This window comes from Mus pahari, chromosome 9 (genome assembly GCF_900095145.1).
Source record: "Mus pahari chromosome 9, PAHARI_EIJ_v1.1, whole genome shotgun sequence".
Taxonomy (NCBI): domain Eukaryota; kingdom Metazoa; phylum Chordata; class Mammalia; order Rodentia; family Muridae; genus Mus; species Mus pahari.
In genome coordinates, this window is record NC_034598.1 from 673,585 (window position 1) to 698,301 (window position 24,717).

General features: G+C 39.1%; 1 protein-coding gene across 3 annotated transcripts in view; it reads right to left on the reverse strand.

Annotated features, from left to right (window-relative positions):
* The window catches only part of Dse (dermatan sulfate epimerase), a 58,762-nt gene that overhangs the window by 11,878 nt on the left and 22,167 nt on the right, over nucleotides 1-24,717 (reverse strand). The window contains exons 2-3 of one of the 3 annotated variants that reach the window (XM_021205322.1): nucleotides 23,044-23,512; nucleotides 304-557 (exon numbers count right to left, since the gene is read on the reverse strand). In XM_021205322.1, the coding sequence (XP_021060981.1) occupies nucleotides 304-557; nucleotides 23,044-23,459 (670 nt within the window). In that variant the 5' untranslated portion in view covers nucleotides 23,460-23,512. Of the gene's footprint in view, nucleotides 1-303; nucleotides 558-5,944; nucleotides 5,963-23,043; nucleotides 23,513-24,717 lie in introns of those variants that run through there. The other 2 variants (XM_029542568.1, XM_029542569.1) reach the window with 2 other exon arrangements.

The following is a 24,717-nucleotide window of genomic DNA, read 5'->3' on the forward strand; positions in this document are numbered from 1 at the left end:
CCACTGTCAGAATTCTCCCAAAAAATTAGTGCTGATCACTGATCCTGTGCTGCAGGGTTTTGGTCTGTGACAGTTATTAGCCAGATTTAGGAAACCTGCAGGCTAACAGAACTAGCCGGCATTTTAAAAGTTACAGTCCTTAGTTACCTAAAAGATGCCCTGAATGCAATTTCATCTGTAGACTTAATTTGGATTCAAGTATTAACATGTACCTAAGAACAGTGAGAAACAATGCTTGTGTTTCTCCCATGGCAGATAAGACTGACAGTGGCTTGGGCCACTGAGTTAGGATAACATACATACCTTGGTTCATCAGAACAAGACTTCCAGTGAGTAACGCCATACAGTTGGTGGGCTGGTGGTTGTGCAAGTACTGGAAGCCCCATCCTCTTCTATAGGAAGTTTCATACATATAGCCTGAGGCATTGGCAATCACTTCCAGGAATGTCTCCTGCTGTGTCTTGCTCAGGTAGTTGTATAAGAAGTCATATGCAGTGGCGAAACCCACCAGGGAGTGCGCAAGTGGAACTTCATCCCAAGGCGCATCTTTCACCAACCTGCAACAAAAAAACAACCCAGAACTGAGTGCAGGCCTCACACCTTTCACCACTCTTTACAAAACATGCAAATGAATACGGAACCCAAGAGGTCTAAGCACACATAATAGACATTAGGCTCCAGCACCAAGTTGGCCTCATGTGAGGACTAGAGTTAACAGTGCTCTCTCTCTCTCAGGCTTCTGGTTACATCAAGACTCCTAAGACTTGTATTTTACTTTATATTTTCCATTCATTCCTTTATTATTGGTTTTTCAAGACAGGTTTTTTCTGTGTAGTCCTGGCTGTCCTGGAACTCCCTCTGTAGACCGGCCTGGCCTTGAACTCAGAAATCCGCCTGCCTCTGCCTCCTGAGTGCTGGGATTAAAGGTGTGCACCACCATGACCTGGCTAGATTTTCCATTCTCTATGAGAGGTATAAGAAACTCTTCAGATGCATAAGGAATAGAGCATGCGATGGCAAGGCAACTTGGTGCTCACCCCTCCTTTTTTAAGGCTGTTCTTAAGGTTGCCTTGAGAAAACAACTCAACAAGCATATTGGATATCAGTTCCAATATGGACATAGCTGGTCTGCATGAAGGTGTGATAATGTACAACACCATAGTCTAGACAGAAGTACAAGGTCAACCATGAAGAGAAGAGAGGCTCAAACATTGATGAGACTGACTGGGCAATGAGAAGTGATCTGGATGAGGCCTTACCTGGTCACCCTATCAGAATTTTAACGCTCCTCCAAAATGAAGTTCTATCCCCGTTGCTTTTCTGATTACAGTGTGTAAGTGTGTGTGTGTGTGTGTGTGTGTGTGTGTGTGTGTGTGTGTGTGTGTTTGTGTATACACATGTGTGTTGGATCCCCAACCACATCTGTGTGTGGCACAGATGACTCTTAGTAAATAGGAACTTATGAATTTCGATGATGATGATGTGGTTACAAAACCAGGAATTTGGCAGGATCTTTGCATGTATAATAATCTCATCATTCCAGTTAGCTGTCCTGGTACTGTAACCTAGTACTAAAAAGACAAAGATTGATGAGTTTGTGTGTGTGTGTGTGTGTGTGTGTGTTTGTTTTGTTTTGTTTGTTTTTCAAGACAGGGTTTCTCTGTGTAGCCCTGGCTGTCCTGGAACTCAGAGATCCACCTGCCTCTGCTTCCCGAGTGCTGGGATTAAAGGTGTGCACCACCACACCTGGCTTTTTCACTTTTTTTTTTTTTTTTTTGATTGATGAGTTTCTTATTCACTTGGTCACATTAAAAAAATGTAGCTGGGCGGTGGTGGCGTACGCCTTTAATCCCAGCACTNNGGAGGCAGAGGCAGGCGGATTTCTGAGTTCGAGGCCAGCCTGGTCTACAGAGTGAGTTCCAGGACAGCCAGGACTACCCAAAGAAACCCTGACTCGAAAAATCAAAAAAAAAAAAATGTTGCCTTTCTGGGAAGTGGTGGCTCATATCTTTAATCCCAACACTCAGGAGGCAGAAGCAGGCAGATCTCTGTGAGTTTAAGGCCAGCCTGGTCCACACGGTTCCAGGATATCCAGGCTTATACAGAGAAACCCTTTTTTGAAAAGCGATAGATAGATAGATAGATAGATAGATAGATAGATAGATAGATAGATAGATAATGCTCATCTGCAGCTTGTCAGCATTGTACTGCTTGTAAACAAATTCCCTGATTCTAGAAACAAAACACAAGACTGTGCTATTGTCAGAGATTGGCAACAGGTTTTTTACTGTCCCACAGTGACTGGTGAGCTGCCCAGCTCCTTGTCATTGCACCATGTTATGATATATCTTAAATAATAGCAATGTATACACCTAGTCACAATGACCCTGATATCAGTATCTTGCTATCACCTGTCACACCTGTGTAAACAATTATTTTATTGTTACAAATATTACACAAGATAAAATTCCTGACTTTTATAAAATATTGCAATGACAATTTCTTTTAAATTGTCTGGGTCCTGGACGTTTAGTCTGGACTTTCAAGCAGTTTCTGATTCAACAAAACATGCCAACAGATACAGAATTCATTTATCTTTTTCAAAGGTATCCTGTAATAGCGGCATGTCTAGAAATCAACAGCTAAATCAATCTAAATCAACAGCTCTCAACCTGTAGGCCCAGACCCCCCTCAACAGGGGTCACATAGCAGATATCCTGCATATCAGATATTTATATTATGATTCATAACTAGCAAAATTACAGCTATGAAGTTGCAAAAAATAATTTTATGGTTGCAGGTCACTACAGCATGAGGAACTGTATTAAAGGGCCACAGCCTTAGCAAGGTTGAAAGCCACTGATGTAAATCTTTCCCCTATACAATCTTGTCAAACCTCAGCTACTTTTATGGTCACAGAAACTAAAAGAAGTTTGCTCTTGTGGGAGGGAGTAACCATGAGTGGGGCAGTGAGCCGAATATAAAGTGAATAAGTAAAATAAATAAATTTATTATTATTATTTTTTTTAAGTTTGCTCTCAGCCCATGGATGAAGCAGAGAAAAGTTCTAACTCAAAGTGATCAGAGCAGTGGTTAATGAATTTATTGAGAAGTCTAACTGGGGAATCATTAAGAAAATAATGATTTTCTTTCACTTTAGAATATATTTATATGTATATACATTAACTGATCTTCTGGGCTGGGTCAAAGCCTATTATCTGAATATGGGTGTTCAGGTGGAGTTGATTGCCTCTTCCTGCAAAGCACATATATTACAATTTCCAGCTATCCCCTCTGTATACTACAGGGAAAATTAAAGGCTTTTTGAAGGAATGCAGGCTCCTTCCAGATTTCAAAGTTTTCCCCTATCATTTACAACTCTCACCCGCACTAAATAACAATAGCAATGTTTTTAGAATAAGTTTTTCCAGTTGGTGTTAGAAACATTAACTCTTTCTTTCTGAATTTACATTTTAACTATTGTCAAATGGATAATAAATGCCATTACAGGGATAGTGACACTTTAGTAGCCTGATACAAAAAGCAGCCAGTTAGTCCTGGGTCCAAGCACATAATATTCTCCTGATGAAATTGGAGGAACACAAAAGATTCACTTTCATATTGTATAGCTAACCAAGTCAGTCTGAAAACAAAGGACAACAAACACTCAAAATAATGACAACATGATACTATACTCATGGACCAAAAAAAAAAAAAAAAAGCCTGTGAAAAGGTAACATATAGCAAACAGAATTGGGTATAATAGAGAATTAAAAGTTCATTGCCATAGTCTGTGGATTTCATACTGCCACTAATTTTTATGGAAGTTTTTTTTTTTAGTATAGAAACAAGGAAGAATATTCATAAATATGTGAGCAGATTACTGAAATACTTTTCAAGCACACATCTGTGAAGGCATCATAATCTTCATGCATGACAGCTTAGAAAGCAGACACATCACATGGCAGTGGTAGGACATGCCCTTAAATCCAACACTCACGAGGCAGAGTCAGGTAGATTTCTGAGCTCTACGCCAGCCTGGTCTACAGAGCAAGTTCCAGGATAGCCAGGTCTACACAAAGAAACCTTGTCTTAAAAACTCAAAAGAATTTAAAAAAGAAAAAGAAAGAATACATATAAGGTTTGTAAGAATATAAAAACAAGGCTGGGCAGTGATGGCACATGCCTATAATCCCAGCACTTGGGCGGCAGAGGCAGGCGAATTTCTGAGTTCAAGGCCAGCCTGGTCTACAGAGTGAGTTCCAGGACAGTCTGGGCTATACAGAGAAACCCTGTCTCAAAAAACCGAGAGAGGGAGAGAGAGAGAGAGAGAGAGAGAGAGAGCAAGCATAAAACAAGCACCCTCCTTTATAAATTACTTTTGCTTTACATTTTTCCTAAAAGTCTTTATTACTATCACTGGAGCTCAGTAGCAGGCAGCTTTCCTGGCATGTGTGAGCACAAGGTTCAAGAAAAAGAGAGACAGAAGGCATATGTATCTTTCTACACTTTAACAGCCTAATAAGATCAAATTTTTGTTATAGCAATTTTATATGCTTTCCAAATAATCAATTATGTACAGAAGACAGTAGCAGGCAATCTACCAAGTTTACATTGCTTCAAATTTGACAAATTATTTAATTACATAATAAAACACACACATACACATACACACACACACACACACACACACACACACATACGTCTCAAAATCATCATTAGGACGTTTATCAAAAACAAAGAAAACCGGGACTTCAAACAAGGAAGACAACATAATAGAAAACAAACAAGACACATGCAACCCATCAGAGCTAGTGTTTAAGGGATCCAACACAAGGCAAAATGGCTGTAGCTGTTGCTTCAGAGTCAGCCATTAAGAATATACCTTAACGTGGTGGCGCACGCCTTTAAACCCAGCACTTGGGAGGCAGAGGCAGGCGGATTTCTGAGTTCAAGGCCGGCCTGGTCTACAAAGTGAGTTCCAGGACAGCCAGGACTGCACAGAGAAACCCTGTCTCAAAAAAAAAAAAAAAAAAAAAAAGAATATATCTTAAAAATGTCTTGCTTTGAAGATGGCTCAGTGGGTCAAGTGCAAGTTTAAGGAGCTAAAGTAGGGTCCCCAACTCCCTAAGAAAAAGCCTAGCAAATGCACATTTACATCCTTAGTACAGATGGAGCAGAGAGGTGGATCCCTGGAGCTCACTAGCTTAAATGGCAACCTCTATGGTCAATAAGACAACCTATCTAAAAATAACAATAGCAATAATAATAATGATATAGAAAATTATGAAGGAAAATACCTGAGATCAACCCCTGGCTTCTTCATGTGTACCAACAAGCAAGCATATCTGCACACACATGTGTACACATGTACATATATATACACACACACATCACATATTCAAAGAAAGAATATTTTGCTTTAAAAACCCTGCAAGAAGATTTACATGACTGGTCAAATGTCTGGTTTGTAATTAATGGCTAAGTGTATAATGAAAAATTAAGTAATATATTTTTTAAAAAGTTGTTATCAACCTTAGAAGAAAAAGTTGTATAAAACTGAAATATAGGGGCTGGCGAGATGGCTCAGCGGGTAAGAGTACCCGACTGCTTTTCCAAAGGTGCAGAGTTCAAATCCCAGCAACCACATGGTGGCTCACAACCATCCTTAAGGAGATCTGACTCCCTCTTCTGGAGTGTCGGAAGACAGCTACAGTGTACTTACATATAATAAATAAATAAATCTTAAAAAAAAAAAAAAAACTGAAATACAGCACATCAAACAGTCCTGTTGTCAATACTATTAAAATATTGACAATATTAAAATATTCCAGCTTTATTAAAATATGCAAACACAATGGCACATTAAAATTATAATACACCCATAAAATATGAGCTATACTTCAGTTAAAATGGGTTAAGAATTGTTTTAATGATGACATACCTCTGTAAGAATGTGAGAGAAGATGTATTTATTGTCTTTGGATTTTCTGTAAGCACCTTACACAGAGAGAACGGCAAAGATGGTTTCTCCCTCAGAGCCTACAGAAGGAAGCAGTCATGTCATACACCCTGTGCTCACACTTCTGGCCTCTTCTGTTGTTCTCAGCAGTTTATCTACACTGAGGTACTTAGTTATAGTAGCAATGACACATCACTTAAAGAGTACAGTGTTACAGCTCTTGAGAGCCTGCTCCATTCTTTCTTCCTGTTGCTGCCTAACATTTGGTTATCTTGGCATTTGCTTTAACATGTGACCCACTAACATGGGAAAATAAAAAGCATAGGACAACCTGAGGCAATAATTTGATTACAGCAAAAAATGTAATCAAATTGATAAATCTTTTCCTTCTTATAAAAATACTGTATTGGTTATATTTTTGTTGTGATAAAAATACCCAACAAAAAAGCAACTTAGGATAGAAAGGGTTTATTTGACACGGTTCTAGGTTATAGCCCATCACTGTGGGGAAGTCAAGGCAAGATCTTGAAGCAGCTAGCTATATTATATGCACAGTCAAGAGCAAAGAGACATAAATCTGTACATACTCCCTTGTATTTAGCTTCCTTTCCACACTTACAGAGTCCAGGATCCAAACTTAGGGAATGGTGCCACCCACAAGGGATGGGTTTTCTCAGCTCAATTAAAGCTATCAAGATAATTGCAAAGAGAAACCCACAGATCAATTCAATCTCTTATCAAGACTCCTTTCCCAGGTGGTTCTAGACTGTGCAATACTAACCATCACACATACTAGAGTCAAAGGGAAGTATCCCTTACAGTACAAGGTTGCAGGCAGCAGAATCTTACCTCCTCAGGACACCCTCTCAGAAATAGCATCGTTGTGTGATATTCCTTCTTTAGAAGGCTTTATTGAAAATTTTCTTTTACAATATGATTTTTTAATGATTTTCCTAAAGTGGTATATAAAACTTCATAAAAATCTAGGCAACTTTTAAAAACAGTGAATGGACTGTGGCTGATTTTATTCTGAGCACCAATAGAAAATAATATGCTAAAATGTATTGGAAACCTGAACTGTGCTTATTAGTCACAGATTTGTACTGCTTCTTAGAAAAAAAAAAAAGATACTTTCAGCATATTTTGGGAAGAAGCATTCTAAACACTAGAATTACAGAATGAGGAGACTGCTCAGAGAGTGGTGCAGCCCCTTACTGGAGAAGGATAGTAAAGCCAGACTCTCTGAAGAGGAATCACCTCTTAAAAGTTTATCAAACTTTTAAGCACAGTTTTCAAACTACAGATTGTTAAATGAGCATTTAAATTATGACCAGCATATTTTAATGGAACCTAATAAAACAAAATGGAGTAAAATGGAAAACAGTAAGATTAAAAAACATACTTGTCTTAATTACTTTTCTACTGTTGTGAAGAGACCCCATGACCAAAATAACTTAATTGGGACCTGCTTATAGTTCCAGAGGGTGAGTCTATGACCATCATGGAAGAAACATGACAACATGCAATCAGACAATCAGGCATAGCACTGAAACAGTAGCTGAGAACGTACATCCTGATCTGCATGCAGGAGGCAGAGAGAGACTGGGCCTTTAAACCTCAAAGCCCTTTCCCTGTGATGTACCCTCTCCAGCAAGGCCACACCCCCTAATCCTTCCTAAAATAGTTCCACAAGGTGTGGACCAATAATTCAAACCTATGAGCCCTATGGGGTCATTCTCACCCAACCCACAACATTCGACACCCTGTCCTCAATACACTTGTAGCCATATCATAATGCAAATACATTCAATCTAACTTCAAAAGTGTCTATAGCCAAATATATGAGCCTATGGGAGCACTCTCATTCATGCCACCACAATTATTTAAATTTAAGGGCCATTTTCTATATACACATATATATTTCATGAAAGAGTATATAGATGTTGTGTTATGATGAAAATTTTGCTTTTTACTGTAAGTCATATTTCAGAAAGTCTGAAGATCACTGTCTTAAAGGAAAATTTGATATCCTGTAAGTAGCTATGTCCTTTAGGCACAGAGTTTCCTACTTGGAAAGTGCCCCTTGGAAGATGCTGAAGTTGAAACTGCCCTGACACTCCAACAGAGGGTCTGGAGCAAATCGAGGGCCCACCATGAGATCATTAGAAAGGAGTCCAAGAAACCAGAGAAATTCAGAAAAAAAGGTGCTGAGAGGTGATTCCAGCCAACTTAAGAAGGAAAGATACAATTTATCACTTGTGTCAATATCAAAGAGGACATCCCCTGTTTCCAAACAATTTTGTTTATTTGTTTGTTTGTTTTCTTAGAAACCCTTTCCATTCAAAATAGATACTGAAATGATGTTTTCCCCATCACCTTATTCCAATAATGTTTCTTTTATTTTAAGTCCTGGGACATAATTTCAAAAAGTATATCTATCTATCTATCTATCTATCTATCTATCTATCTATCTATCTATCTATCTATCTACCTACCTACCTACCTATCTAACAACCATCACTGAAAATATCATAGGAAAAGGACTACCAAGAATATTCCCTTGTGAATCATAAAAAGGTATTTTTGATTATGCTATTTCATATTGTAACAAAACAAAAAGTGATAGGAAATTATGAATCAAATTTGTAAACTATCTTTGAAACACACTTAAAAATATTTCCCAAGTTTTAAATCTAAAGATACCTAATATTTAGATCTAGTAGCATTGAGAATAAAAATTAACCTCCTTGTTAAATGAAATCACATTCTCTCTTCTTTTCTGACCATGTGGCATGCCATCAAACTGGGTTGTCAAACTAGATTTAGCCAGACTTAAAACCTTCTCCACATCAATCGTCAACCAAGGTAAATCCTTCATAAACATCATATAGTTTTTAAAGATTTAACCAGTACAAGGCTCTGGGTTTAGTCTATAGCAATGAAACAAAACAAAACAAAACAACAACAATAACCACAAAATACTTTAAACAGGACTGGAGTTAATATATGATGTGCTCTTAGATATATGTATTGGTTTTATATATTCTCCTCTCTCCCTTTCTCTGGATTTTTCCTTGTACATTCACAGCTGGGGAATCCTAATGTACTAACATATGCTCACCACAATACTCCAAGCTCAAATCCCTGTCTGGAGCTAAGATGAAAGGATGGACCATCCAGAGATTGCCCTACCCGGGGGTCCATTCCATAATCAGCCACCAAATACGCCAGCAAGATTTTGCTGAAAGAACCCTGATATAGCTGTCTCTTGTGAGGCCATGCCAGTGCCTGGCAAATACAGAAGTGGATGCTCACAGTCATCTATAGGATGGAACACAGTGCTCCCAATGGAGGAGCTAGAGAAAGTACCCAAGGAACTGAAGGGGTCTGCAACCCTATAGGGGAAACAACAATATGAACTAATCAGTACCTCCAGAGCTCGTGTATCTAGCTGCATATGTAGCAAAAGATGGCCTAGTTGGCCATCACTGGGAAGAGAGGCCCCTATGTCTTGCAAACTTTATATGCCCCAGTACAGGGGAATGCCAGGGCCAAGAAGTGTGAGTGAGTGGGTAGGGGAGCAGGGCAGGGGGAAGGTATAGGGGACTTTTGGTATAGCATTTGAAATGTAAATGAAGAATATCTAATAAAAACTTAAAAAAAAAAAAGAATCCATCTGATAGATTTCCTTGATTCCATGCTCCCTGTAGGTGGAGACGGCATGATGTCTTCTTTTCCTTCAGCTACAGAAAAGGATCTGAGGATGCACATGTAGCTTCAGTGCCCGACTTTTCTTCTCATTCTTCTAGCTCTTACTCTCTAGTGACTTACTACAGAACCACCCTAATTAAATCTGACCTTTGAACTTTCCTTCTAAACATTTTTTTCATCATCTACAGAAATCATGCATATTGTATTTAAAGGTATATTTCCTCATTTCATAAATTCTTCTGGTGAGAACTATATGTATGTATATATGCAGGAACATCCCTCCAACACACACAAATAATTGGAATATACACATTAGCAAATATGAGGTAGTGAAAGCAAAGTCTGAGAGCTGTGACCGGGGCGATGTCTCTAGGGTCTGCAGGCACATTAAAGCTCACCATATTCAACAGCTTTAAATATTGTAAATTCAGTGATGTGGTCTATCCTAACTCCAGGCCCAGATACAGCTGTCAATTCTCAGTTGAAACTATCATCTCTTTCCTACTCTAAGCTGGATGAATTTACAAAGGCCTCATCCTGGCTTGACTTCTGCCACCTGCTCCTATAAGTGAGCAGAGACCCTAAAAACACAGACTGCTACATAAGAAAACACTAGCTATTTTTGTTACAGAATGAAAGATAGCCCATACATCTGTGAGGTGAGAACTGAATCAATGAAGCTGCAGCACCTAGTGGAGGTATGCACTGAACATCCATGGGGTTATAACCAGCGACATTTAGATTGTGAGATGATATGCAGGACAGTCCAAGTTCTTCCACAAAGTGGAAAGAAAAGAAGGGGGGTACAGAACAAACTGCAGGAGGAGACTTAGTTTAAAATGAGCAAAGATTGGGCTGAGTGTAGCTCAGGGGTAGAAGGCTTCTCTGCAAAACCTAAGGTTATGTCTCCAGTGTGTACCCCTAACACACACTTACACCTCAGAGAAGGAACAGACTAAAGCCGGATGTGGTGGCACACACCTACAATGGTGGTACTTAGTGGCTAAGGCAGAAGAATAACTTCAGAAGTTCAAGATGTAATTAGAAAACAGTGAGACATCTCATGCCCCAGAACAAAGCAAAGACTGTATAATGTCTAGGCTCTTGTTGAATTGGGTGGAAGCATGGTAAGATATGACTGCCCCCTCTCCTGTGTGTGTGTGAGTGTGTGTCTGTCTGTCTGTCTCTGATAGATGAGTTGATTGGGATTCCCAGTTCTTGACTTATAGCCACCATATACATTGTTAATTTGATGATCTTTTATTTTACAGTGAAAAGGTTACATGCACACATATCAGACCATGTTGCTGTTCTGTTAAACCTTTCATTGGCCTCAAAGAGCTCTTGAGAAAAAAGTCCAAGCTGCTACTGACTCAAAACCTCACAGAAGGCCTCTTCTTTCTATAGTACATTTTCAGTTCCTTAAAGGCACTCTGCTTTCTTGCATTGTCAGCCAGCTGTGCATCAGCTACTTTTGCCTGGGACAGTCCAACATGGCTCTCCTTCCACCACTTGGATGATTCAAGATTTCGTTCTTGTTCCAGCTAGAAAGTCTTCCCCCATGCTTCAGGTCTCAGCCAAACGCCTCTTGGGTCTTCCCATTGTGCTTTAAGTTGGCTGATGTTATTGTCATCCCCATTAATATTGTTCATTAATTTTTAATCTTCTATTAAAACCAAACAACCCTAGACATGACAGATGGATAACTTGTGCTTACATTTCTTGATGTCTGATACTTAGCAAACTGCTTTAAACTGAGTATATTGATGATTAACTTACATGACATAATTAAATGTACTTACTACAGATGAAATTTTAAAAAATAAATAAACAAAATTGTCTGTGTTGCCAAAAAAAAAAGTAAACATAAAAGGAAACCCACAGTCTCTGGGGCCCTCCACACACACCCATAGTGCCTGGGGCTTTCCACACCGATCCACATTCCTTAGACCCATAGCCCCTGGGGCTTTCCACACAGACCCATAGTCTCTATGTAATTCCAACCTGAACATCTTCCACTGGCTGGTCAGCCTTCACCTACAGCAACTGTTTACTCTCCTTCAGACTGCTGGATAGGGGGTCCCAAACTCTTCCAAGTTTTTATTCTCTGGTACATGTCACCTTTTTTTTTTAAAATACCCCCTGCATGAAAGTTTTAACTTGGTTGGTCACTGCAATTGGGAAGAATATACTTATAACAACAATGTCTCACTAACTCAACAAATCCTCTGAGCTACAACATGAGACAAACATATTTACCTCCAACTTATGATTAGGAACTGATCTAAAGAAGCCAAATAATATGTTTAGAGTCCCAGCTTGGACTCAATATTAGAGAACAGGCAATGTGGCTCTGGAGTCCTAGTCCTTTCCTGCAATGGTGTACAACTGCCCACTATCTAACACCACTAAGCATTCTCTGCATAGATGGGAGGAAGTGGTTTTAAAGTGAACACACCAAAGCTTTGCAGTGGGAACACAGTATAAGATGATAAGACTCTAAGGCTCAAGGGTTCTGGAGAGAGAGAATATGGGCTGGGAAAAGAGCATTACAAAGAAAAGAAACCCGAGACCCTGGGAAGTAACAGAGATCCACAAATCCTGACCATCTTACCGCCCCTGTACAGTATAGTGTCTCTGTTATTACAGGGTGACAGACTAGACCAAAGGCTGGTGACATGTGGATCTTCAGAGTGAAAGTGACACCCAATGGGTATGAGCAGCTACAGTGTACAAGGCACCAAATTACATTCACAGCTGGAGGAAGACTCAGGATTTCTGCTATAGGCAAACCAAGTCATTCATAGTAAAATCATTTCTGCTTTCAGGGTTACTTAGTGGTGTCTGTAGCAGGTATACTCTACTAGGTTCTCAGGGCCCTCAGTAAATGTATAGGCCAATGATGGAGAACGACACACAAACCAAAAATTACACTTCAGGTGAGACATCCTATGGAGCGTCTGAAAGACACTGTCAGGGTAGAGGTTTCTGGATTGGACATAAACTCATGGTCAAATAACCAAATATGTACTCTAGTTCCTAGAACAACCCAATATGCTGAATTAAAAAGAACCAGCCATGGTAACTGCAGTAGACTAGATACAGGGCTGGAGCCATACCATGGAGGAAGCAGTTAATTCCAGTCATGGAATCTGATAGACTTGGAAGGGAAGATGTTGGGGAAGTCTGGTTCCTGGGACCAGACAACTTATTATTGCTAAGTCCAGGGCAGAATTGAAGATGACAACTCAAGCAGTGCCAGGGGAGACAACAATGTCAAACAATTCAAGTCACAAAATGCTTAAAAGACAAAAGATGACAGAAAAGCTGCTCATTCTGAATGGGCATGTTTTTGTGGTGAATGTGACAAGAGGATCTTTTTTTTTTAAACCTTTCTAAAAAGACCTCCTAAAGTGCTTGCCTTCGTTCAATAGCCACAAAACCAGCCTCAACAAACTGTACTCAGGTGAATCAAGAAAGAAGTGGGGGAAGAAACAAGTGTGGGTAAAATGCAGACATGCCAAGTGGGAGAGCACTGAATTTGTGAGCAGAGGGAGCTGTAGTGAGGAGCCCCCCAAAACAATAAACACCAAGACATTCACCAAGGATTGAACTGTCTGTCAGCCTTCCATAGTATCATAAAATACCTGACAAAATCACCTGAAAAAAAATAAAAGCTCATAGTTTCAGTTTACAGCCGGTCACTGGTCCCATGGTTTTGACCTGTGGTAAGGTTGAACACTGTGGTAGAAACTATATGGTAGAGTATAACTTTCATGCCATGTCGTCTGGAAAGCAGTGAGGAAAGAGCTGGGGTTCCAGGATAGTCTTTGATGGCCTGACCTATAAGATTTCCTCAAACTCTTAGTAGTGCTACCAGTTGAGTGCCTACCATGTGAACCTTAGTGGTTAGTTCAGATCTAAAATACCCATGAGCCCTTGTAATATCTGGGGAAGGGGTTTTGGTAGCCATCTACCTATGTGGTGATACACACAAGTGAGACAGATCAAGTAAACAGAAGCAACAGATAATGTTGTAAAAAAAAAAAAAAAAAAAAAAAAAAAAAAAGACATGTAAGACAGTGAAGTACCCTCTTTCCCCCAGCAGCCAGCTCTCCCCTCCCAGATCCCCTGTCTCAACCAGGTACAGTCTGTAACCAGATAACCAGGCCCACTCTTCACAAGCCCTCTCATCCATCTACCTGTAAACTGCAATGGCCTCAGAATCACTTGTTAGATGTCTTGGGCCTATTAGCCAAGTCAGGAGTCAGCAATAGGGAGGAGTTAGCATCTGTCTTCTGAACAATGGACCAAATGCTGAAAGATTCATACTTTGTTACATCCTTTCCCCACCCTTGTAATTTTAACTTTGGCATTCATTTCCCTCCTTGACTGAAAGTATAGCCACGAACAAGTGTCCCTTTCCTGATTCACTCATGCCAGGCCATCATTACACAAAAAAGTTTTCTAAATCAGGCTTATATAAGAGACTGTGTGTCTTTCTGCTGTTCGAAGTCAGCATATTGGAAGGACAAGGAAAGATGGGGGAGACAACCTGTTAAGTATAATTAATATGTGTTCCCTTAATTGATGAAGCCTTACAACTTGAAAAGTTTGAGGCCATTTTGAAGCTACCTATGACAAAATGAACTATTTGGCTTGCCAAGAGATCTAATACCAAAATAACCAATGAACACACCTGTATCTTTATCAACAGATTCAATAAACACATCTGTACCATTAGCAAGAGAACCCATAAGTACACGTGTACCATTGTCAACACAGCCAATGAGCACATTGGCATCGATCAGAGACAATAAGCACATCTATATCATCATCAATAGAGCCTATCAGCACATCTGTATCATTATCAAGTGATCTGATAAGCACACTTGTCTCACCAGCAGCCTCAGCAGCTATTACAAATATTCATTTTGCATTACTAAGAATGCACAGAGAGGAAGGCCAAAACTCAAGTGATATCAGAACAGGGTTCTTATTTCATCTAATACACAAGCCTAGTGTTTAAAAACTGATTATAAAATATCACAGAAAATTAAAGATCATTGTGGAGCATCATTATAGACAGACTTACTACTTGCCAATTAACATCTTCCCTTGAGATGGAAAGTAAGGAATGCATAAAATCCAAACATGCTTGCCAAGTTTTTGTTAGAAAACATTTAAAGATACACTTTAAATGTTTATATGTAAAGATTAGGCAAAACTTTATATACAGGTTGCCTATGCTGTAAACACAAAGTGAGAGACTCTATTACAAAAAGGCGGCTTCTTCTGCCCTGAAGCAATTCAGAAAGCCCACAATGCATTTAAACAGGGAACAAAGGGCACTGAAGTATACAAGTACAGACATATCCTACAAAGAAAATTCACTTTGCATTTCTTTCCAAGTCAGTATGATTATAGCAATCATCAAATATCGTTTTTTCATCAAATATCTTAAACATATGTAGAAATCAGCTTTACTGAAACAGCTTTATCTGCCCCTCTGTCCACCCTCCACCCCCAGCATTTGAAAAAGATGGAAGACAGTTTAGAGTTCAAGGGAGCTGAGTAGCAACTTATGAGTGCCTTGCTCACAGATCCATGTGTAATGATGCTGGGTGGCAGCAACCTGCTCATTAAGTGGCAGTCAAGAAGGAACTTTCTAATCAAACGTCAGGGTCCTACTGCTTGTGATTCTGTACACATTGTCCAGCGTTAAGGCTCAAAGCCATTTATTTTCAAGGCTCTAAATCTACACAAAATAAGGAACCTGTCACAGAATGTAAGGGACAGGAAAGAAAGAGTGATTGAAAGGGGGGAGGGGGGCAAGAGAAGGAACCATGAGTGAGAAAGAGCCAGAGCTGGAGGCTGGGTTTCTGACAGCCCAGCGTTTGTTTCTGGGACCAGCACATTTTAATTGATTCCAGGTGTCTGCTGAACAGACCCCTCTGCCGTTCTCACTGGAAGGTCACCAGAGGAAAACCTCATCTTTTCACTCACAGTGCCATGTGGCTCCGTGTGTTGGGACCCAGTGACTTCCTCCTGCTTTTGATTCTCAACGTTAGCTTACAGTTTAGAAAAGCAGAAGGCTGGAAAAGCAGCTACAAGTAACAGCCTTTGGAGGACCAAAGGCAAGACTGAGACAGGCCTCGCGCAGTTCATGGAGCAACAAAACCGAATGGTCCATTTCAGTGTGATGGAGACTTTTCTTTTTTAAAAAACCCCTTTCTCTTGCTGTTTTATATTACTTTACAAACATGCCCTAGGATTTCAGAAGCTTGCAATCCATATGTAAGGATTTAATAATCTGTTGCAGAGAAGAAGAAAAAAAAGACAATTAGATCTCTGTCCAAAAGTTCAACTTACATTTTTTTCCCTCACTAGTTCTCTGGATTCCCTGTAGCCAACTGGCTCCGACACAAAAGAGGGAAATCATTTCTTTCCTCTGTGACTTATTTTCTGTCTCATGATAAAGCAGAAACATACTATAAGGAAAGGGAGAAAGACTGACTCACTACAAATACTTCTCAGAAACACAACTCCAGTGCAGCAGAGAAGCTAAAAGGAATACTCTGCACCCAAGACTTGACAATCTTGTTATCTTTACCTCTTTCTGTATAACAAAAAGAATGAAATTTTAGTAAAACTATGTGCCAACTCTACAATCTTAGGAGCTTTCTGAGCATCACCTCGTTCCTTCCTTGGAACCTCATGGAGGGAAAGAGTCATCTACATTTTACAGATGTACAAAACCATGTTTACAGCACCTATGAAATCTGCCAGAGACACTGTGGCTAATTACAACAGAATCAGGACACAAACAAGACACTAATCTACCCCAAAGACCCCTTTGTTGGGTATGTTTCCCCTGGGTTCACAAATTAAGAGGAAAGCCCCCAAAATCCACTACTGGGAAATGCACACTGGATGCCTCCCAGCTATCAACTCCAGCTTGAGAAAATCCCTTCCATCACAATATTAAATCTCTTCACAATGTTTTCATCTCCATGTCTGATTAAATGAGGCATGGTAAGCTTATACTTTTCTGCCGTGTAAGCAATAGTCACCAATAACTGAGTGAGCCTTTTGTTTTATTTGCATTAAGTTCTAGATCATCAAATAAATACATACACTGAGTAGATCAAGCTTACAGCAATCCATCTAATATAACTGTCAAGCATGCTGCCATTTCATCATTTTCCTAACATAAGAAAAAGTCTACTAAAGAATTCAATCTGCATAGGGGAAAACATGGCTGGCCAAATCATGCATCTATCTCCTCCACCCTTATTCCTTCATCTCTGCAGGTTTAGTGAAATTTGCTAAGGAAAGGCTCCGTTAAGGGAATCTATACATGAGCCAAGCAACATACTCCCTGTTCTCCCTCCAGTGCCGAGTGAAAAGCATCAACATACTTCATCACCCACACTGAAGGATGTTTATGAGAGTACCAAGTCTCTGTGAAAATCTAGAAGGTTCTTTGTGATCTTTGGGCCAAGAATAATTGTTCTTTTATAGAGTAACTGACCTGATTTTTTATTCTCATGGACACTGTAAACTTCAAAACTGAGGAAGCCTAACATTTTGTTGCTAAATAAACAAATCAATCTCAGGACCCACATGTGATCCACTCGTGGTCATGTTGTGTGGTGCATTTTAGTGAATCTCACTATTCTTCTCCCAAGCCATTTCCCAACTCTTTCTCAGCTACTTTTTTTTCCTTTCTCTTTTTCTTTCTTTCTTTCTTTCTTTCTTTCTTTCTTTCTTTCTTTCTTTCTTTCTTTCTTTCTTTCTTTCTCTTTCTTTCTTCCTTCCTTCCTTCCTTTTTTTTTTTTTTAAAGATTTATTTATTATATGTAAGTACACTGTAGCTATCTTCAGACACACCAGAAGAGGGCATCAGATCTCATTACAGATTGTTGGGAGCCACCATGTGGTTGCTGGGATTTGAACTCAGGACCCCTGGAAGAACAGTCAGTGTTCTTAACCACTGAGCCATCTCTCCAGCCCTCTTTCTTTTCTTTTCTTTTCTTTTCTTTTCTTTTCTTTTCTTTTCTTTTCTTTTCTTTTCTTTTCTTCTTTTCTTCCTTCCTTTCTTTCTTTCTTCCTTCCTTTCTTCCTTCCTTTCTTTCAAGATAGATTTATTTATTTGTTGTTTGTTTATTTAATGTATGTGAGTACATTGTTGCTGTCTTCAGACACACCAGAAGAGGGCAACAGATCCCATTACAGATGGTTGGGAGCCACCATGTGGTTGCTGGAAATTGAACTCAGGACCTTTGGAAGAGCAGTCAGTACTCTTAACCACTGAGCTATCTCTCCAGCCCTCTCAGCTACTTTCTATTTGAATATTATATGTCTTAAAATTTGGTGACAGTTTGTAGAGGTAAAGGCACAGGACAGGTAAGCACAAAATAAAATTAAAAAGTGTGCACATTATGAAATTTTTAAGAAAAAAAAACAGAATAATATGTGCTGACTCCAAAATATCATTGAACTGGCCTTTATGGGATTCTGTTTAAAATTTCTATGAAACACTTTTTTTAGACATACTTTCCTGGCTTGAATTTTAAACTCTTGCTGAAAAAAATATTATTCTGCTTATGTACAGTAACTGCTATGACTTTTAAAAGGGATTTTGTTTGTGTGTTTGCACGTATGTATTCATGCCACAGCACACATGTGGAAGTCAAAGGATAAGTTGTGAAAATCTGTTCTCTCCTTTAGCCATGTGGGTCTCAGAGACTGAACTCAGGCTGTCAGGCTTGGTTGATAGACACTGACATTTGAGCCGTCTTGGGGGGGGGGGGACAATGCATTTTTAATTGAGTTTACAAAGTAAGCAATGCACAACCTTAGCATTGTCAACAACAGGACAGGAGAGACTTTGTGGTTGTGGTGCCTCCACACATGGAGACAGAGTATACAAAGAAGCCTCATCTTTCTGTGGTGTTTAGAGACCTATACAATTCTAATTATACATATTTCTCAGCCACCCTACCATTGACAATCTTTCTGATTTCCATTCTACTCCATACTGTATTTGGTATAAACAGTACAGTTAAATAACATTTTCAATTTAACGTTTATTTCACAGTGGCTGAATTCTTTTCTCTTTTTCCTTTTCTTTCTCTTCTTTTCCTTTTTTCTTTTCTTTTCCTTTTCTTTCTTTCTTCCTTTCTTTCATTCTTCCTCCCTCCCTCCTTCTTTCTTTCTTTCTTTCTTTCTTTCTTTCTTTCTTTCTTTCTTTCTTTCTTTCTTTCTTTTTCTTTCAAAAACAGGGTTTCTATGTATAGCTCTGGCTGTCCTAGAACTCGATCTGTAGAGCAGGTTAGCTTCAGTCTCAGATATCCACCTGCCTACGACTTTCTAGTGCTAGGACTAAAGGCATGGGCTATGATGCCTGGCATGGCTGAAATTCTTAAGTGAATCTATGTATGTGAACCATGAAACCTCTTTATTTACTAACATCCAATGAAATTCGGTATATGTGATGGTTAATATTGTCATTTGAGCCTGTTGGGAGGGATTATCTTGATGAGTAGGCTGCCATGGATGACCTACCCCAGAAGTAGTGATGGCACCATTCTGGTCTGAGAATGCATAAAAAAGAAAAAGCTCGTTGACCATGGGCAACCATCATTTTGGATACATCATGACCATCCTCATCATGATGAACCACATCCTGCAACTGAGCGTCAAAACAAACCTTCCTTTCCAGTCGCTGCTTGTCAGGTATTTTACCACAGCAAGGAGAAAAGAAATCCAGCTTTAACATCAGACAAAAAAAGTGTCATTATTACTTTCTCCCAAGCCTTCTACATAACCTCACCATTAGATTCCTGTATACATAAAGAGGGGTCCTGGAGGACAAACAGTTCAAGTTTTCAAGGAATATTGTTATCAGCAAGCTTTCTGAGTCATACAATTGATCTAGCTCTGAGAACAATCTGAAAAAACAGAAACAATAAATATCTCTGAACAACTCTGAATACCTATTTCCTTCTTTAAAATCTATAAATAACAATTATAAACCAATTAGGGCCAATGTCCTAGACAAAAATAGCAGAGGCAATAAATATTTATCGCCACTTTATTTGAGGTCTTAGTTTATGACAAGAACTTTCAGAATAGGGTACTATGCACTGGTTAGCTCACTACTGAGTGACTCTGTGACGGAGACACACTACTGCTGTACCAGGGATGCTAAAGCTCAAACTGAGAAATTCATCTGAAGTGATATAGCCGACATAGGGGGCTGCATTCAGGGCACAGACAGAATAACTCTTGAGTTGGTTCCTTTCCACTGCTGTTCAAGTACGTCATAAATAAAAATTCTTAATTGCGTGTTCCTCATGTTCAGCTCTGAACAGAAGTTCCCACTATAGAAAGATTCTTCATCCCAAGTATAGGGCATTTCCTAAATCTTGACTCCACATCACAGGCACAGTACACCACATACAGTAGATGCTCAAAATGTTAGTCATTTTCAAAAACAATAGAAATGTTTGAGAAAATGGCAAATGAAGCCACTGTAGGGAAATTTAACTCTAATGTTTAATGTTGATTATTGATACATGAATACAACCAGTTCTTTTTTTTTCTAAAATGGATATGGGCATACTATATCCGAAGACAATGACACTCCTCTCAATATACTTTTGTATATAATGAAGAACCGGATTAAACTGAGCAATTTAAGCAAGGGTACCTGGAATATAAAAACATTTAGCAATATTTTAAGTTGTCTAAAATGATTATGTTCAATCTGAGGCCTAGATGAATGTTTGAGAATCTAGGTTTGAATGTGGCTGTTTATAAGTAGTTAATATTTCTATAAGAGCATTCAAAAGCACAACAGAAAAGATTCAATTATCTAAAACAAAAACATGGCTATCAAGACCCACTCTCAATTTCTAACCCTAGTTTAGACTGATCATGAGAAAGCACTCCTACTAAATTTAGTTGAGTCTACTAAGTGGCAGGATGGCCTTTGGCCATTGGGTAACAGTACAGTTAGACAATCTCTTCTTACCCCAAGCGATTAGTAAATCCGTACTTACAGAGACTATGTGAATCTTAATACTTTTACTTGAAATTATTTATTTTCCTTCTTTTATTAGAGAAGGTATTTAATCCTAGTGACAATGTTCACGCATTAAATACATACACCCAGATGTGTATATTAAATTACTGGTCTGGTACAATATTCCTAACAGTCTTATATTTGTGCTTTAAAAACTCCATTGCAGAAACATTTTTAATCTCTGTCTTTTGTGGGATGAAGCTGGCTTTTTACAGTGACTGTTTCTCTCAGATATTTCATAAGCATCATCATCTATCAAAATCCATTTAACTATGTAAAACAAAAAAGCTACAAAAGAGTAAGCACAAACAAAGGGCATTTCTTTTCCTACCTAGTATACTACTATGTTATAGTAACATTTGAGTTTATTTTCTTTCTTGGCATCAGAACTGCAATGTGATCTTATAAATGTGAGTCCAAGCCAGAAAATATGACACACATGGCCAAGTGTGTCATGTTTAGGACAAGCCACATGAAAGGCTCTTTTCAGCCTAAAATATACTAAGCTTCAGAATAACTACATTATTTAACAACCATTTTACAAATTCATCTCTGATAATGCTTTAATGTCAGTTCTTCCATAATCTTGTCCATTAAGAGATGCCAGACAGTTATCACAGAGCTGCAAATTGCTATTCTTTGCCTTCGTGACACTAAGATGCATTTCATGTAAGATATGCTCAACACAGATATCCGTAAGCATTTAAAACCAGTCCTCTCCAGACTTATGACAAGTGGCAACTTGCATAGTTTTAAGACTATGTTTCATACAATTTGTAAGCTTTTTTAGCAATTGACCTGTCAATGTGCATGAAGCTGGAACTTAGGAACAAAAAATACGTATAGAAGTCTACATTTAGTTCATTGAACCTTATCTTTTTAAAAGCAGATAGAAAAATGAATAATAAATAAATTCAAGCTAAACCAAAGGAGACAGGAAGTATGTTCATGAATTACTTACTCCTGAAAGTAAACTATGACATAATCAGAATTCTTCACAAAATTTCACTGTAGCACTAGTGTTCCCACAGGGTTGAGCACTCTCCTGCTTAGAATCTTCTTTGTAAATTGCCAGTCAATCCAATCATAATGACTCTTATCATCTTATTATCACAAAATGCACATAAACATTAACTGGCTGAAATATCTTCTAGACTAAAACATTTTAGTCAATTTGGCAGAAGGCTGTCAATCAAAACCTAAGACCGAAAAACAAGAACCAGCCATGTATCAGGTAATGGTCTTCTGCTCCAAGGAAGAACCCAGCAGGATTACAACCAAGTTGAAAAGTCTTACTGCCTAATGATGCTGTAACTACTCTAATATCAGTACAATGTACTCTCTCTCTGCTCACATGTTCATTGGGGTGTTGGTGGAAAGAAGCCTACTATACTGCCAATTATATAAAAGTTAGCATATAGAACTGTCTATAAGGCATAACGTCTGATAAGCACTGTTACAGATTTATGTGTTTATGCAACACACTTCATTTTAGAGTGTATTCCTTCCACTTAAACAAAATGAACTGTGGACATGCATACTGTGTGATGCAGGCAGCAGCCTCCTTTATGCACTGTTTATGCACATCTCCTGCTTGATTTCATCTCACATTGTTTGTTCATCCTGTTCCCAAGAGCAATAGGATATGCCCTGTATAAATGACAGCGAGTTTTGTGTACATATAGTCCACCACAGTCACACAAGGACAAACATCACTTACTGATGCAATCATCAGAGTGTGCCTCTATCGTCACGTGATCCACAACTGTGAATGTATGCTAAACAAGGAAGAAACTCTCAGCTAATAACATGATACTGGTTGCTCAATTCTTCAGTGTTCCCCACCACCACCGCCCCCGCCCTTTTGTGAAGCTGTCTCTCAACATGATCCTTCTAAGCTTAACTTATTACTTTTTTTAAAACTGTTAGGCATTCATGTATGTTTGTTTTCTTTCTTCCTTTCTCTTTCTTTTTTTTTCCTTTTCTTTTTCTTTTCTTTTCTATTTTTTTTTTTTTTTGAGACAGGAGCTCATGTATCAAAAGCCTAGCTTCACACATATAATGCAACTAAAGATGACCTTGAACTTGCCACCCTCCTATCTCTATCTCTTGTGCTGGATTAAGAGCAGGTACCAGCACACCTGGCTTATCTGGTGGTGGGAACCAGGCTCCATGAATCCTGGGCAATTATTCTACCAACTGAGCCAGATCTCTAGCCCTTGAATCATTTCTTGAAGTGGCAAGATTAATACAGGAAGAAGGAAAGACAAAAATCTACCAACTAGGCTGCGCTGCCATCCTCTCCATGTAGTCTTTGGCCATGTCTCGAGCTTCAATGTTCTCAGGATACAGCACACAGAACATTGCCAAGGCACCCAGGTTGTTTCCATAGATCTCATTCCAGCGGGCACTGTACTCCTTGGGATCCCAAGGAGGGAGGTATTCCAAGGGGTTAGTCAACATGGTATGCACAGCCTCCGTAAGCCGAGCTGCAATGTGCTCATGGGAGCTGGCAGCCCTCAGCTGGAGCTCTGCCACATCTTTCCTGGAGAAGTACAACATTGGGTGGCTGTCATAGTTGGCATTAGTGAAGGGAATCATGACTTCTGGGTTCTCGTCAGTGATGAAGGCTGACACACAGCAGAGCAAACATATGAAAAAGACACTGGGTGCCCCCCGTGTATGAGTCCTCATCGTGGCACCGGATCTCCAAGTCTCCAAGGCAGCCAAATCATCTTCGGATAATCCTACGAGAAACACGGAGTCAGTCATGCCTGGTAGAAGCACACAGTAGACAGGTATCTCACTTCCTATAAGGACTAAACATTTAAGCAGGCAAATCTCTTAATATGTAACTAAAAGTTGAAGTAGGGAGGAACTTACTAGAACCCATAAGTACTGATTTTACAGACCTAAAAATGCGCTCTACCAAATAGGATTCATCATGAAAACACAACTTTGGACTTAAGGAGAAGTGAAAAAATATCTTTCTCATAAATTACCATGCAGAAAATTGAGATTTTTATAGTATCCTAGACATGAATACATAAACCACAATCACCAAAGGCTGATGATAAGCTCTCCTGGAAACCTGAGAAACTGGAAACCACTATGAAAAATGGAGAAAATTCCGTTTCTTAATCTAACCTATTTTGCCACAATGACATCTTTCTTCCTTACATTTTACACCGTGAATCAGGCACTGGGATCAGCACATCTGTGGGGACCTATGCTGATACAACAATGTGAGTAAGGTTAACTGTCCTCCTTTGTGGGAGCAGAAGCTAGACCAGAGAAGACAGAAGAATCTGCCAAAGGCTTCCTGGGCTGACATCAGCTCTCCATAAAGGTCAAACTCAGGATCTGCGACTAGGAAACTGTCATGCCTTCATCCAGAAAAGAAAATCCCAGTACTGAGAGACTGGATGACTAGTGAATATGTTTTCCCCTCACTACTGGAAACCACTGTATGCCTTTTCATTTTGTATATAGGGTTTTGGTATCAATCGGTAAATTAGAAATATAAAGCAGGCTTAAATATTATCGTATCTAGTTGTTTTTCTTTATAGTTTTTTTTTGTTGTTGTTCATATAGTTCACTAGTTAAAAGAACGACCTTCAAATGGTAGCAAACATACACACACAAACCTTCAGCATTGTCTATGTCCTACATCTGGGATAAAGCAGGCATAATTCCCCTCAGAGAAAAGTCGGGGAATTCCTAAAATTCTTATGAGGGGAAAGGTTCTAGAAAGCAGACCAGAAAAAAAAAGTTTTATGTAAATAACAAAGAGTGATTTTCAGTTCTTAAAGGGAAAAGTCAATGGTGAACCCAAACAGCTTTTCCAAGGAAAAATGGCTTCCTCCCAGACAGACGAGAGAAAAATAAAACTTCAACACCAAATTCAATCCATATTCTCAAGTTGTTCCATCTCCCAAGGAACAGAGTATGG